This window comes from Cavia porcellus, unplaced genomic scaffold, assembly GCF_034190915.1.
Source record: "Cavia porcellus strain 051 isolate PalLab524CR breed Dunkin Hartley unplaced genomic scaffold, mCavPor4.1 scaffold_27, whole genome shotgun sequence".
Taxonomy (NCBI): Eukaryota; Metazoa; Chordata; class Mammalia; order Rodentia; family Caviidae; genus Cavia; species Cavia porcellus.
Window position 1 is genome coordinate 37,626,829 of NW_026947510.1, and position 17,853 is coordinate 37,644,681.

At 35.4% G+C, this 17,853-nt stretch overlaps 1 protein-coding gene across 3 annotated transcripts in view; it reads right to left on the reverse strand.

Annotated features, from left to right (window-relative positions):
* Nucleotides 1–17,853, reverse strand: part of Lrp6 (LDL receptor related protein 6) — a 147,715-nt gene that overhangs the window by 25,342 nt on the left and 104,520 nt on the right. For all 3 annotated transcript variants that reach the window (XM_023565292.2, XM_063238243.1, XM_013153063.3), the window contains 7 exons: nt 17,280–17,506; nt 14,186–14,370; nt 13,265–13,591; nt 9,591–9,793; nt 7,213–7,424; nt 5,516–5,706; nt 1,228–1,437 (listed from right to left, as the gene is read on the reverse strand). In XM_023565292.2, the coding sequence (XP_023421060.1) occupies nt 1,228–1,437; nt 5,516–5,706; nt 7,213–7,424; nt 9,591–9,793; nt 13,265–13,591; nt 14,186–14,370; nt 17,280–17,506 (1,555 nt within the window). The remainder of the gene's footprint in view (nt 1–1,227; nt 1,438–5,515; nt 5,707–7,212; nt 7,425–9,590; nt 9,794–13,264; nt 13,592–14,185; nt 14,371–17,279; nt 17,507–17,853) is intronic.

Here is a 17,853-nt window from a genome sequence, read left to right on the forward strand (position 1 = left end):
CTTAGACCCTTTGTCATCACAGAACATTCGCCTTTTGTTATACTCATCTACAATAACCAAGGGTTCTGCTTCAGTTTATGTTGAGGTTGAGACTCAGCTATCTGGCAATGAGCAGACACCCCAGACAGCCTACGGAGCAGAGTTTCTCTTCCTTTAATTCCAGAACACTTCTGAGAAACAAAACTCTCATTCATTTGACTTTATCAGAAATTTCAAAAACTGCTTTCCCAACTACAGAACCAAAATATGTCTAGCTGTACTATATAAAGGGAGACACTCTCACTTATAATTCTGAAAATAACCACTGATATTTTCTACAAAACAAATATTCATATCTCAACTGAGTAACTTATGTTATTATGCCATTATTATTTTATTCCAATCAAAAGTTCAGCTTGAATTATATGTCTTAACATAAATGCCAAAATATCCAACTTTCTAACTCTCAAAAAGCTCTAATTTACTTATAAGTTGATGAAAGGAGGCAACACAATGAACACTTGAATGAACCATGGTACTCACTCCTTTTTCCTCTTTTAAGCTTTCATTCGAAAGCACTGAGCTAGAAGGAATTTCAGTTTTCTAATACTGTACTCCTACCACCATTAGCACTTTATGTATTAAGAAAAATTAAGCCATACGATTATCTATTTCAAAAGTTTTCAAAAAATTCCACTAACACTGTAAGAATTGCAGAATTTATCTAAGAAGAAAATATGCACTGATTAAACACCCTCCACTATACTTTCATACTGATTTTTAATTTGTTTTACTTTTAAGAGTATAGTTAGTCTATGATAAGCATACAAGTCATGATATAAAATTTTATTTTTCTTCAAACTTAGGGCCATAGAGGGAAAAAAGAGAAACAAAAACTTTATACCAAAAGAACTGCAGGCAATAGACAAAAGGCATGATAGAGTTAGAGTCACTGTTGCACCTAGCAACTTCTGTTTGTATACTGGAATTAAACCTGTGCCTCATACATATTTAGAAATCCTTTTATCATGAAGCTACACCATCAACCCAAGAATTTTTACAATGAACAAGACCATTTTTCCTGCTTCCATTTTATGAGAGTTTGAAAGCATGAGTTAAAAGAAAAAATGGCAAAACTAAAAATGTATGAAAATGCTGAAGACAAGAGATGCTGAAAAGACACAAACATACATCTTAATTTCTTGCCACAAATGTGAGTCTCCAAATAGCATTATCCTCAGCACTTACTGTACTCCTGGAGATCCAGCTCCTTTACTGCATGGATGTCACTGAGTTGGGCGATCCGGGCCTGTACCTTCGTTCTGCCCTCTCGACCTGTCATGTCTATTTTTTCAATCATCTGTTGTTGCTTATCAATCCAATAGAGCCAGTTTTCAAACACAGTCAGTCCCACAGGCTGTAAAATATTGGAGTCTTCTAACACTATCCTATTGGCACCTTGAGAAGAAAGACATTCAACAGCAGTGACTCCAATTCATCAAACCATACTTTCAACAATTATTTACTGACTAGCAGTAAAGATTCTAAAAGCATGAGAAAGAAAGTATACACTCTTTACCACAAAATTTGAAAATCATGCTGACAAAATACATGAGATTAACTCTGGTATTAGGTAGTAATGATGCAGGGAATACAGGAATTAACTAACATAGGCAGGTCTCGGCTATATATGGTTTCGGGCAACCCCTGGAGATGCTGGAACATAATCATCTTGGTACAAGGAAGACTGCTATGGGTCAATGCAACACAACAGAACTGATTCATGAGTGTATGAGAATCTCATATATAATAAAAGTGATATTTCAAAACAATGGAAAAGAGAGCTGGGCATGATGGCTCATGCTTGTAATCCCAGCACTCAGGAGGCTGAGACAGAAGGATCATTGTGAGCTCGGGACCAGCCTGGGCTACAAAGTGAGCTCAAGGCCAGCCTGAACTGCATAGTGAGACCCCGTCTCAAAAAGACAAAACAAAACAACAACAACAAAACAATGGAAAATACAGTGAATGGGGCTGAAAAACTTCACTAGACAGACCAAAGGGCGTGGGTCTGGGTCATTTCATGACATAAGCAAAAGAAGGCTACTATAAATCTGCAAATAAAGCACGAGATCACTATAGGAAAAACCCTAAAGCTGTACCAAAAACTATTAAGACTAAAAGGAAGGGATACTCCACTGTCACGAGTGAAAAAACTAAATTTCTAAAACATGCCCCCCTTCAGTGTATATGTAACTTAATAGGTAACACTATGAACAAAGAATTTCTAGACAAATCAGTGTCATTGAGTGGGCTGCTGCCATTGGGGGAGATAGCCAGCCCCCAGCCTTTTCCTGTGAGTCAGCACCATTCGCAGACTGCAGGGCAAGAGAACAAGAATTCACCAAGAAGCAAGCCTTCCCTGTGAACCAGTGTCATGTGTGGACCACTGCCAACAGGGGACAGCCAGACCCCCAGCCTTTTCTGGTGCACAGGCTGGGAAACAAGAAGAGCCAACCCCCAACACCCTGAAAGTGACCAGCTGATTCAGAGAAACATAGGCTGCAATGATAGCTAGTGAGGTGAAATGCAATTTGATGCTTGTGATGATTGGCATTTCAATGACTTTGTAGGGACCAGTGGTCTGATCATTTATTCAGAGGATAACATCCCGCACTGTGGCATGGATTGGGGATCTCCTTCTGAAGGTGGTAGCCACTGTTAATTCCCTATTGTTTTATTTTGAAGTTCTGTATCATTTTCACTGTTTTATTGGGTTGGGTTTTGTTTTGTTCTGTTTTGTTTGATTTGATTATATCCAATGGCATGGGCCGTTATTTCAAAGATAAGATATATTATGGTAGCCATTTTGGATTTACTATTGTCTTGTATTGAAATCTTTTATTACAGTCAATGTTTTGTTTTTACTGGTTCTATTCTGTCCCACCCCTACCCCCCGCCTGATTTTTACTAAATCTGAAGGTATCTGCAGCTATTCTAAAGACAACAAGAGGAATTATGGTAACTATTGTTGACTTCGTATTGTTTTGAAGTCCTGTGTCACTTACACTGGTTTGTTTTGATTAGCTTTATTCTATTTTGCTTGGTTTTATTCTCTTTAAAATAAATTCTAGAAAACCAGAAAAATGGACAGAGTCTATAAACAGCAATTCACAAAAGAAATGTTAATTATCAAAAAGTACAGATCTTATTAAACCTTAATAGCAAAAGGAAGTTTAAGTATGTATGTGTATATTTGGTAAAATAAACCATACAATCTAAAACAAGCATGGCAAAGAGAAACATTTTCAAAAGTTATTTCTGGGGAAGACAACAAGAGAATCAAAAAAGGACATAGGGCCTCAGAATTCTCTCTAATGTTTAATTCAAAGGAGGGAAAGAGAAAGGAGGACCAAAAGCAAATATGACCAAACATTAAAATATGACAAAGCTGGATGACAGGAATTTCATAATTTCTGAATGTTTGAACAATTTCATAATCAGGGTAAGGAAAAACATCCATGCACAGAGAAAAAGAGAACTCAGTTCATTAATGTGTTAATCATGGTGCTGGAGACAACTTTTTTTCCCTTTTCTTATTTTCTAAGTTTTCTTTAATGAAAATGTATTACTTTTAATAAAAAAAAAAAAAACCATAAGGGGAACCTATCTTCAACACTAATTAAAGAGCTAAAATGTTGACATAAATAATTATTATACAAATTAGAGGTGATACAAGAGATACAGGGATCAGATGAGGGAAATAATGTAACACATCCGACAAATGAATACATCTGTGTAAGTGTGTGCAGCTATCTGGAACCAGAGAAAGCAAATGGGACACTAGAAACTGAAGACAACTTTTCTACAAGTGTAAAACAAATTACAAATGTATTTATAAAGATACAAACATTCCAACAATGTAAGAATAATGTTTTTGCTCTGGTACTGGGCATCAAACCTAGGGCCTTGGCACTGAGCTATATATTTAAATCCTTCATTTTTAATGCTGAGACTAAGTCTTGCTAAACTGCTCAGGCTGGGTACGAACAAGTGAGGTTCCTCTTGCCTCAGCTCTCAGAGAGCTGGGACTATAGACTATAGTAGCAGAGTGCTGCTGCTACATCTAGCTAGAAATGACATGCTTAACATTTTAATATGCTAACATTCCAGAACTTTATCAAGGTAGATTTGTTTACGTATTTCTAAAGCAACACGTAGACATACATTTTCTTGGCATACACCTATTGTGTATATACATATGCATGTATGTTTTGCTTTGTTTTGTTTTGAAGCCAAGTGTGGTGGCATATGCCCGTAATCCCAGCATTGGGAGGCTCTGCCAGGAGAACTGTCCAACATTCAAGGCCAGCCTGGCCTACACAGTGAGTTCAAGGTCTGCCCTACTCCATAACTAGGTTAGCCTTGAATTTGAGATCCTCTTGTCTCAACATTCCTAGTGCTAGGATTATAGGCATATATTATCACCATGTGCAGTTCTAGTCTTACATTTTAAATAAACTGAATCTTAATAATAAAATCTGTCATGTACTGTAAGTTTTAAAAATAATCCTTTTATGTCAGTGCACACAGAACCTGCATGACTGTAGTATTTCATACACTGATATACTGCTCCACAGATTATCTCTAATAGTGTTTGTAAATCCCTTTGAATACTTTCTGTAATACAGACATCTACAAGAGAAATTACCAGATTAAAGAGAATGTGTTTCAAATTGTAGTAAATACTGGCAAATTGCCCACATATATGTTCTATCCATTTCCATTTCCCTCACAGTACATGAGAGTGTGTCATTTTCTACCACTCAGGCCAATCTTGAGTATAATCTAATATATTTTTGCTATTCTGATGGACATACTGCATTCTAATTGCATTTTCCTAATCTCTAGTGAGGTCACTCAATATATGGACATCAGAAATTAGGGTAGAGGAGAACTATGAGTACAGACATAAAGCTGCAGAAAACCAAGAAAGTACCTTCAGAGCAAGAAATGATTTAATTTAGTTAAAATAAAATAAAAGGTCATGATAAAGTTGTGAACAGCAAATACCATTATACTCCAAATGTACAATGAAATCCTTTTCCTACAGGTTATAAAACTACCCTGAAGTACAAAGGTAACTTTAGAAACCATGCTTCAAAAATTATGTTTCTGTATTTAAAATTATGCTTGTGAAAACTTTAATGAAGAAAAATGGGGAAAGTTCAATTATAGGCTAAATTCAGGCCAGAGATAATAAGAACATAAAGTAAAGCAAAATAACTGGGAAAGGAGAAGCAATATATTAGAAATGTATTGTTTACAGATCAAGAAAACCTGTATATATTTTGATAACAAAGAGAAAAACTGTCAATGCTGAAGCAAAAGCATTCCCCAATTAACATGATACTCATTATATTTAGTGAATAAAACTAATGTGCACAAAATTAATACAATGCAAGATAGTAGAAAAGCTACTGATGAATCATCTCAAAAAATACAAAATAAAATATGGAAACACACTTCTCAGTACCTGAGAGATCACTGCTTTCAATTCGCCGGAGATCTGAATCAGCCCAAAAGAGTTTGCCCAACCTGCTATCAAGAGCTAAAGCAATTGGTTTACTTAAGCCACTGAAAAAGAGGACCTCCCGTTCTGTTCCATCTAAAGCAGCCCGTTCTATTTTGGGAGATCTTTCCTGAAGATTAGTAAAATACATATACCTAAAGAGATAAGAAAAAACAGCTTAGCAAAATAAGAAATCACATGAAAATATTTTTAATTAAGATAAGTAATAGTAGGTGATAAAGGTATACACTTTAGAGGTAGAACATATGCCTAGCAGGTACAAGGCCCTGAATTCCACCCCCAACACAATTTTAAAAAATAAATAAATGGAAGTAATATAGAATTTTAAAATCTCGTTTTATTTTTTGTACTGAGGATCAAACTCACAACTTTGCACTTACCAGGCAAGCATTCGAACCACTGAGCTAAATCCCTGGCTCCCTAAAATCTTATTTTAAATGCTTTAAAATACATTTTGTAACTTATTTTTAACAGACAAAAACACAAAAATTGTATGTATTAATGGGGTAACATGTTTTAATTTATGTATATATTGCCTATCTATCTGTATCACATCAAGCATTTATCATCTTTACGCAGGAAACGTCCAAAATCCTTTCTTCTAGTTTTTGAGATACACACATTATCAATCACTACTGTAATTATTCTAGTGAGCAACAGCAAATCAGAACTTACTACTATCCAACTGCAACTTAGTACTCACCGGTTAACCTTTCCCCATTCCTTCTTTCCCCCAAAAGTCTATTTTTTAAAAAGGTCACGGGATACTTTTATAACTTTCAATAACAGTAACAAAGGATATACAATCCTTTGGAATTTTCATAGATTAATATAAGTATTAAGACAAAAACATACCTGTGCTTTCAGAAAAACACAATAACCTGCAAATGGATAGCAGGAGACCTGGACACAAAATTTTAAGCTCCCTTTCCTAAATGACCCTATTACCTAAAATGAAACCATATTTGAACTATTTCATATATTTAACTGATAGGTTTCATCCCTTTTCTACAGACTATTTGAAGTATGCCACTTTTCCTGAATTCTTTATATCATTCAAATGAAAATGAGTACTGAACATTTATTAAATGTAAAGCTTTGTATTAAATGAAAAAAAACCTTAATTCTTATTATAAAGGCATCTAAGGTCTGGTAAGAACACATAAATGAAAAAAAGTTAAGTACAAAGCAATCTGTAAACATGACTGAGAGGCAAAGATACAGAGCACCAAGAATATAGGAAATGAATGAATCACATCTGTGTAGGGCAGGCAACCAAGGAAAACTTCATGGAGGACGTGGCAGTTTAAAATGGTCCTGGAGGTATGCTGACATTGAGAACTAAACTAAGGAAGGAAATTCTAGGCACTGAAATCAAGAGAAAGCAGAAGAAAGCTGTAAGAAAATGCAGGTGCAAGTGAACACAGAATACTGAGTTGTTCACTGGAGAATAAGGTTAATATATGCCATATCCTTGGTTATGTAACAGCTCTAATTTCTATCTACTACCAGTCATTAGGTTCTGACCTATGCAGGATAAGATGCATCTGCAAAGGTAAGTAAATGATGGCCTGAAGTGAAGAGGAAGGAGGAAGAGGGTCTCAGATGCAAAGCTATCTAAATGCCATATCACAACATACCCCTTCTCTGGATTAACCACAATGGCTCGGGGTCGGTCTTGATCGCCTTTTAGCACCACTCCAATTGATCTTCCATCTAATCTTGTCACATTAATGACATTCGTAGCCTCACAAGTCCAGTAGATATAGCGGCTATAAATGTCAATGCTGAGGTCATAGGGCTGTATTTCTAGGTTCTGGTTTGGAACTGAGCTCACCACCACAGTAAAGCCCTAAGGGAAAAATAAAAACACATAGAAGTTAAGACTCTACACTAGATGGCCTTGTGACAATCACTCAAAAGTGTATACCTACCTATGTGCTCACATACATCAGAAGGATCTCAAGTCTTCATAAGCGTTTTTTACTGGTATTTTTCATCCTTTCTTTGCAGAGAGTTGGGGGCAGCACTGGGATTGAACCCAGAGCCTTTGGACTGAGCTACATATCCAAACCTTTTAAAATATTATTTTGAGACATGGTCTCACTAAATTGCCCAAGCTGGGCTCCAGTTTCTACATGCCTATAATCTAAACACTCTGGGAGGCTGCAGCAGGAGGATCACAACACTAATATGTTTGTATAGGTAATGTGCTTCTTTCTCACCATACATCTCAAATGTTCTCTTGGGTTATTATAACCCGGGGCAGAAAAGGGCAGAGGACACATTAGTTGTTCCTAGGACACAATAATACCTTGATTAAAGATGGGAATGAGAAAGTGGCATCTATTTCCCGTAAACTGTAGACAATTATAACTAGACCTCCAACCTAGAATATCTCTGGATCAGTAGTTCTCAACCAGGAGTGATTTTTGTACCTTAGAGATATTCAGCAATATGTGGAGACTTTTTCTCCTCAGTATTAGAGAATGAACCCAAGGACTTTGCACTGTACTATTATCACCAGTCCTGGATACTTGAGACAGTCTTCAGACAGTCTTGCTATGTTTCCCAGACTGACCTCAAACTTTCCATCCTCTGGCCTCAACCTCCCAGAATGCTAAAATTATAGGTGTGCACCACCATGTCCAGTGTGGAGATACTTTCCATTACCAGACTGAAAGTATTAATGGCATCTAGTGGGCTGAGGCCAGGGATGCTGAATATTCTATAATGCAAAAGGCAGCCCTCTCATAAAATAATTACCCAGCCTAAAAATGTCAGCAGTGCTGAATCTGAGGGATATTACTTTAGAAACACAACTAGTTAGGGTTACAAACTACATAAACCATCTGTATCTCTTAATTTCAAATGCACACACACAAGATAATTTCTAAGTATCTTCTTTTAACAAAACCAAGCAAGAGGGAATTTGTCCAACTGTTCCACCTGAATAAATTATATATCATTTCCTAGGACTCTAGGTAACATATTGCTCAACAAGGTTAATATATGCCATATCCTTGGTTATGTAACAGCTCTAATTTCTATCTACTACCAGTCATTAGGTTCTGACCTATGCAGGATAAGATGCATCTGCAATATACAACAATTATCACCCTCCATGTGATCCTTCAGCAGTTCTACACTTACTTTCTCCTTAGTCTTTACTATGAGATAAGACACAGGAAAAATTAGTAAGCTAAATGCCCTAAATTTAATACATTCAAAATATAACTCAACATCACTGCTATCAGAAAGATGATAAGTATTTATTATAATGCTAGTCTAACGTTCTTAGGCTACAGAAAGAAAGCAAGAATGAATAGAGGTAAATCTATGATTGGTACACAGGCATACATAAGACTGACATTATCTGTTTCATCCCCAGTTCTGTAAGACTGTATCTTAAAAAACCGAAACCCAAACCAAACCAACAACAATCACCAAAAAAGGTTAAGGATATAGCTCAATGCAAAGGCCCTAATACTGCCGCCCACTCCCCGACCCGATTTTTTTTTTAAAAACTGAGATTGTATTATATATTTTCTACCTCCTTACCCTTTGAAGTAATAGGTAATCAGCAATGTAGCGGTTATTTATCAAATTCCTACATTTAACAGGCAAGGGCAATGTATTCCACATTCCTTACATTGTGGTCTAAATTCCTTTCCATTCAAAAGTTCATAAAAAGTAGTGCACAAGAGCTGGAATTTGAACTGAGGCCTATATGATTTCACTATTTCTAATATTCCATACAAACTGAACTCTAAGGAGCAAGGTGATATTGATGGATGTGCATGAATGGTAAACTCATTATCAGTAAGTTATCTTCGTAAAATTTCTACCCAATACTATCATTAAATAATTGTTCACTCAGAAAAATGTTCATCAGTTAAAGAATTTCAGCCAGACACACACATATACACGTGGAGTCAAATCAAATAGGATGGCTGGAGGGCTGGTTAGTCCAATTACGAGACAGAAGAAATGAGTTTTGAACTGGGTCTAGAATTACCTGGCTGCCATCTTCTTGTGCCTTTCGGATCATGTTTTGTCGTGAATCAATCCAATATAGTTGCTTATCCAGTGGGTCATAGTCAATGGCCCGGACATTCCGCAGGCTATGGATAGGAAGAATGATGTCAGGACTCTGTTGTTCATCAATCACCATGCGGTTGATGGCACTCTTTTGACTGAAGAGCAGAAAAGTAGTAGGAGCTTAAAAAAAGAAAAGATATATCTGAAATATGGTTACTGTAAGTCTCATTTAAAGATTTAACTTGCCTATTGCATGTACCTCCTAGACACAATAAGGCTAAGAACAGAATCATTTGGCACACTCCCAGAAACATTCTTCAGGGTGACACTAGTAGGTATTCTGGTTATCAAATAGTTATGGGTTAGTCTTGACCCAGTGTCAAGACCCATATTTTTCTCCATTTTGCACCAAGATATCACAGGAGACTTCATTTCAATGAAGCACTTGAAAACTCTTCACTTCTCCCAGGTGACTGACTATTCCTCCTTAATTTATTCTTGTGTGTGGTGGGGAGTACAAATCCTGGGCTTCCCTAGGTCAAAGCAGAAACTTCAAAACTAGTTTTAAGTTCAGCTTTTCCACTATCTACTCTTCTTTAGATCAAAATTATCTCAAAAACCTATTAGAAATCTTCATTATCTATCACATACTGATTTAACAACTTTCAGGAATTTCAGAACAGGCCATGCCTTAAAGTAAAAAAGCTTCTCACCATTTTCAAAAGAACTGTTTTTGACAGCACTACTTTCTCAGTAAAGAGACATAGATATAGAACTTTAAATTGTAAGTTTCCAACAGCATAAGCACCACTCATACTAAGACACAAAATAAGGCTTAGAGAAAAAGATTCCCAGTTTGTTTTCCCCAGTGCTGGGAACTGAACCCTATACTTCTGCATTGCAATACAAGCACTCTAACACTAAGCTATACATCCAGCCTAAATATCCTGGAATTTTAGTTCCCAAATTTTCTTGTCTGGCCAGCTGCCTATTTCTGTAACAAAATTTTATTGAAATTCAGTGACTCCCACTGAAAAATTGCATTGTCTATGGATATTTCATGCTATAGTAGAACATTGGTCAGAACTGAATAGGTATCAGAACCTACATACCCACAAAGCCTAAAACATTTACTGTCTGGTCCTTCATAGAAAGTATTCCACTCACTTTCTCCCTAGGTAACCTTACTCATTAAATACACCCAGGCAATTCCAAAACATGCACTTTCCATTTCATCTCTTTCTCTGAGAGCACATCTACTATAACACCTAATCAAGAAGTCATCCTTGCTTCTCTCTCTACTTTTTCTCCAAATACAGCCCATTACTAAGTTCTATTCATTCGAGCTCCAATGATCTGAGTCCCTCAGCATTTATCACTGCTGCCACAACAACAGTCCAAGTTTATCCATAGAGCCATGCTAGTCTTTACCTCCCCACTATCCCTTCTTCTTTCCAACAATCAGATCACATGCCTTAATCTTTATAACATTCCTAATAGTTGGTATTATTATTCTCATTTTTAAATCAGAAAAGTTAAACCAAAAACCTGATTAGCATTTCTCTAATGGTCAAAGATGACAAACATTTTTTCATGTATTTATTGGCCATCTGTACTTCTTCTTTAGAAAAGTTTCTACTCATTTCAATTGCCCATTTACTGACTGGGTCTGTTCTTGGTTTTTTTTTTTTTTTTTTTGGTCTAATTTTTTTGAATTTTCTATATACCTCTGTATTTTACATACTAGTTCTCTGAAGAGTAACTGGCAAAATAAATTTCCCATTCTATACACTGTCACTCTACTTTATTGGTTGTTTTCTTACTGTGCACAAATTTTCAAGCCTGATTTAACCCCAATTTATTGATTTTTAGGGTACTGATATTTATATAGTTGGAGTTCTGTACAGAAAATCCTTATCTATGTGTCTGCTGTCAAAAGTTTTACCAATTCTATCTTCCAGTTTACTCCAGTAAGAAGGTTATCGTCAATGATTTGAAGTAACAAATACTGGCAAGGTTGTAGGGAAAAAGGAACCTTTCTATACTGTTGATGGGAATGTAAACTAGTACAACCACTATGGAAATCAGTATAACTGACAGTAATTAAAATATGGAACTGGCTTATATGCTCATTAACAAATGAATGAAGAAAATGTGGTATATATACACAAAGGAGTGGCACTTAGCCATAAGGAAGTATAAAATTAAACAATTTGTAGGAAAATGGATGTATCTTGAGACTATAATGCTAACTGAAATAAACTGGCAAACATGATTTCTCTTACACAAGAAGCTCAAAGTATATATAAATTCAAAGAGCAAAATAAAAGAGAAATGGTAGAAAACAGAGAAAAACTTTGTAGAGATGGGAAGGGGACATGAGGAAAGAGGGAGAGGGGAGGGCAGGACAGGGAGTAAAAATAATCAAGAAGCACTATGTATATGTATTAATCCACTGAGATAATTATATAATTATATACTTCAAATATATAGCAAAAGAAACTAAAACTTTTAAGCCACTTACAGAAAAAAAAATTAATGTGTAGCACACTATAAAAACATAACAACCATTAAACAATATGGATGTTCTCTTTAACAATTGAAAACAGTCTTAGAATAGACTAAATTCTTTCCTATCCAATTTCTGATATATTCTCTCAGGCACAGAAGAAAATATCAATAATCATAACCGGGCTGGGGATTTAGCTCTGTGGCATAAGCGCCTGCCTGGCAAGCACAAAGTCATGAGTTCAATTCCCAGTAGCAAAAACAAATAAATAAATAAATATCCTATAACAAATTTGTTACATTCTCCATACTGACCTATAACATGTGCCTACTCTTTCTATTCTTTCTGTTTCTTGATTACATCTACTAATTTGTTCTTGTCTAACCACCAAAAAAGATTTTCATACATACTTAATCACATGCCAGGTTTCTACTGGCCAAAAATGTTCTTTTACACACTGTTGTTGGCAATGTATGTGTGGGTTTAATGTGAACTGCTTACCAACATTTATAATAAAAAGATATTCTAGACACCACCACCACCACCACCCCGGCTGCCCAAACCAAAACAAAACAACCTTGCTCGATGACTGGATGAAAATATCTGGTAACATCAGGAGGAATTAGGTAGCACCACCCACTACATTCAGACATATATTACCTAATTCTCTACCTAGGACTATTATTTATTACTAGTTAAATTTTTTCATGTGTATTTTTCTCTTAGTTTTATATATAATTAAATTTTTTCTGCTTGTCCCTATTCCGTACATTTTAAATGACAGAAGGTTACATTTTGACAGAAGGTTACAGTTTTTTTATTGTACAATTTGTACTGCTTTTCCTTTCCTAATGAACAAGAATTATGTGTAATACACAAGTGATTACCCCATCCTCGCACATTCTGCACTATTCTATCCCCAAGGGTAAAAGCTTTAAACTTTTCTATAATGTATGTTTCCGCTATCAAATTAAGTGACAAAACTTGCAATATCCTGCACTACTTGGCTCTCTTTTTTTTAACTGTACAAATGATTAACTCTGAACTTCTGGTACTTTTACACTAGAAAAAATTTAAATTAATTAAAGAACTTTTCAAAATGTTTTCCAATTCTGGCCTGCTGCAGGGGAAATGCAGCTTACCACTACAAGTCCTGTTGTCAGCATTCAGGGAGTAGTGAGCAGGGCATCCACACACAAAACCTCCAACCGGCACTGCCAGGCAGAGGTGGGAGCAGTGCCCATTGCTGGAAGCACATTCATTCCACCCTGCCTGCCGTGAGGAGTGGAAGACTAGGATGTCCATCACATAATCCAAATGGCCCTGAATGATAGTGCGGTTCTGGCCACTGGTTTTGTTGGCACGCTCAATGCTGCGTCGGCTCCAGTCAGTCCAGTAGATGTAATCTTGGTATTGAGTTAAGCCAAAAGGATGAGGCAAGTCATCTGCTATAACTTCACGGTTGAGTCCTGTTTTCAGAAAGGCAGTAGACAAGGGAGAAACAGAGAGATGACATATGTGAAAATACAAGTGTCATAACGGCCAAAAAATTTGCAAGATATGAAATAATACATTTGTAAGCAATTTAAAATAGAACAATTCATTTAAAAGCAATTCTAAAATCAGACCAGTGCTCTGAAATCGATCCATCTGCAGTCTGACCCCATGCTTCAAATTCATATTCCTCCTATAAATCACCAAGTTTGTTTAAACCCTTAAGAATGTTCTATTTTGATTGTGGTTTTATTTTCTCTACATAAGGGCCTATAGTTCAACATTTCTTCTTCCACAATTCTTTTTTGGTACAAAAAAACCAATCATTTCAGGAATAGCTAGGGAATTAAAAATATCACTATAAAACACCCCAAAATGAAACTATTGCATACTAAAGTGGTATGAATCCAAGTAACTGGTGAGCTACTAATAATATGAATAATACAACTCCAGAACAGGGAAAGAAACTAGACACATCATTTCATTAATAGTATCTAACCAATGATAAATAATAGCCCCTGGTTTTTTGTATAAAGAATACTATCTGAATAAAAATGAGTAAAGCTTACCAAGCATATTTGAGGATTCTATTAAGTTGGTGTCCAGGTCTGTCCAATAAAGCCTTCTTTTAGCATAATCAATAGTCAGGCCATTTGCCCGCCCCACATTTGGAACCAATGTAGTGCGTTCACTGCCATCCATAGCTGCTCTGTCTATCTTGGGTTTTCCACCCCATTCAGTCCAATACATAAATCTGAATTCAAAACAATGCATATTTAACATTTCATTTTAGGTTTTCTGGGGGTATTCATTCACAGCAATTAAACTTAAAGAAAATACATAGTAAATCAAGCAATGGTGAAAAAATTATGGTCACAATTTTTTCCATTATTTTGACACTTTCAACTAAATATCTTTTCTCACATCTCAAATAGAATATGAGTCAGCTTTCTTTAGTTTTTTCCAATGAATCTGCTCCATCCAAACCCAGGAACTGGAAACAAACCAATGGTTTCTTTATTGCAGAACTATCATTTATAAAACTAATATTCATATAAACAGCAAAGGATTAAAGCTCTCGTCTAAGAATCTCAAACTCTTCTGACTAAAATGTGTTTCAAAATACAAGTAACTTAAGCTTTTAAAATGTTGAACTTACTTTTCAACTTGTGTAACCAACTCCCCTCAAAAACAAAATACAGGAGTATATTGAATGTAAAAATATACAGTGAGCTTCTAAAAGGGCAAAGTGGAGAACAAAACCTGAAATAGGGTCCAGGAAATGCATTACAGGAATCAGAAAAATGAATCACCCATGCATTATCAATGGGGCAATGAACACTACTACTATAATCACTGTGATACTGATACTGAAAAATATTCTTGTTTTTATTTTATTTCATTGCATCATTATCTTTAGTCTTACAGATACCCAACTGCTTTTAAAAGAAAGACCAATTTGCTAAAAGAAATTTGTCATATGTTTCCAAACCAGTTACATGGCAGAGCTAAAACTAGAATCCAATCCTTAGCCAAATGCCTTTCTAACTAAACAAGTAAGGCACTAATTTTCAAAAAGTAAATACTGGTACTCAGAAAACACTCCACATGCGAGCTCCAATAAAATACCTGAGGGCAGACATTTACACAACAACCTGTCAGCTGATGGGTAACTTGGTAGCAATATATGATCATGTTCTTTTGAAAAATTAAAAGTTCTTCTAGGCTTTATTTGCATTTGCACTTCGCAGTTGAGAAGCACACATATACTATAAGAGCTAAAAGAAACTGTGAGAGAAATTTTATACTTGTCAGTAGCAATCTATATGAGAGTGCTTAGTCCAACAACTAAATTTACCTGACAATTAATGCTCAGAGCAAAGATACCATAATCCCCTGACAATATATCAATGCACAGAACCTGTCTTTGTAATGGCATTTAATTAGGTGAGCAATCAGTTAAACATGGAATCCACTCAGTGATTTTAGGGAAAACTTTTTAATTACAGATGTGGCAAATTTATTCATGCTGTTGATTTCTTGCAAAAACAGACTTTTTTCTTCAAATTTGAAATGTCTTCACTGGTGCCTCATATAAAACATGTTGATTCTTGTAAGTAAACCCACCTTGCCTTAAAAAGTGTGTCCTGCTGCAGGTTTGTCTACCTAATAATCTAAAATTTCTCCAAGTTTATAATAATGATCAAACTAACTGTCCACTTTGAATTAATGGATATTCCAAAATGGAGCTTTTGTGTGTAAGGACCTGGGGGCTCAATTCTCAACAGTCACATATAAAATTATACATTGACAAATTAATTAAAACTAACAAGAACTTGTCTTAGGAAATTGGATGCACCTTGAGACCATACTCTTAGGTGAAATATATCAGACACATATGTAAATACCACACTATTTTACTGGTATGAGAACCAAAAGTGTAAATAAGAACCAAAATTTACACTACATATTGTGAAATAGGAAGAAAACATTCAAATGAGGAAAGGAACAAAGAAGGGTTGAAGGGGAAATGAAAGGGAAAAGTACAAAGGAAAATGAGAAAAGGAGGAAAAATTAAAAATAAAGGTTCCATAAATAGGAAAGGGAAAAGGGTCTGAAGAGAGGATGGGAAAATCAGAAAAAAAAAATCAAGTTATATCATGTACAGATACAAATTCTCTATCAAATTCTCCATGATGAAATGTGATCATTATGAATATCTAAAAGGTACCAATAAAATCTGATTGGAAAAAAAATGGAAAATAAATAAATGAGAGCTTGGTAAAATATATAGTCTCCTCTCATTTATGAGGATATATTCCAGACACTCAGTAGATGCCTGAAAAGATAAAAAGTACTATATCCCATAGTTTTTTCCTATACTATCTATGATAAAATTGATAGATATTATAAATCTGGCCCAATGACAGATTAATAACTAAAAATATAATTTAATATTCTATAGTTAAAGTTATTTAAAATTTATGAATTCTTTACTTCTGGAAATGTTCAGACCACAGGTAACTGAAACTATGGAAAATGAAACTGTGTATAAAGGGTCACGAGTATATTTTTAAGCACCCAACACTGTTTCAGCAAATTTATTATAACAAATTTGGAACTCAGTGTAAGTGGAAAAGACTCAAGCAAATACTGGGTGAAAGTACCTTTTAAAAGTGCTCATGCATTGGCCTAACATGGGCAAGGCCCTGCATTCAGTTCCTAGTGTTGTCAAAACAAACAAAAAATAACTGTTCACTTAGTATGTAAATATTAATCAGTAGCATTTGATTATGAATTCATTTCATTCTTTACCTAGTGTTAATAATTGCAGAAATAAAATTTAGCTAGCCAGGCTTAGTAGTGCACACCTATTAATCCAAGAAGTAGGGAGATAGGATTGTCAAGTACAAGATCACTCTGAACCTCTGTATATATTAAGACCTTGTCTCAAAAATCCAACAGGGTAGGGAGGGAGGATAAAATTTAGCTAATAATGAATACTGATCAGTGAGTGAAATCTCAAAAATTTTTTAAAGCCTCTTTATCTGTTAGATTATTTATAAGCATCATTTAAAACATTAAGAATAAAATCTATAATCAAGCAGTGCTCCTCAAAATATACAATGTAGTTGCAAAGAATGCATATATAAAGGTATTTACCCTTCAGCAGGGTCCAAGGCTAGAGCTCTGGGGCTGTCTAGGTCTTTCCAAACCAAAACCTGTCGGTGCTGTCCATCCAATTTTGACACTTCAATTCGATTTGTTCCTGTGTCGGCCCAGTATAAGTTCTTCCCAAGCCAGTCCACTGCCATGCCTTCTGGGTAATCTAAGCCGAATTCTACCACATGTTCCAGTGCACTGCCATTCATAAAGGCTCTGCTGATGGTCTGTGAAATTAAAATTCACAAATAAGTCACACAGTTTACATGTAAAATACTAAACACAAAGAAGATTTGGTCCAGTTTTTGTTGCAGGTAGAAAGATGCAGAAGAGTCAAGAGGCATACATACTATTTCCTAATAAAATGCACGGTTTATAATCACAGAAAAATTTTATGTCAATCTCTAATAAATGCAACTGTTTTATTGCTGCTTCAGAGAGAAAATTTTGAAACTCTAAAGAACCAAAAATGTATTTGCAATCAAAAGAGGAAGATATCACAAGGATGCTATGAACTCTTAACTTATAGCAAACTTTGAAAATGTCTGAAGAGAATGCCAAATCACTGTAAAAT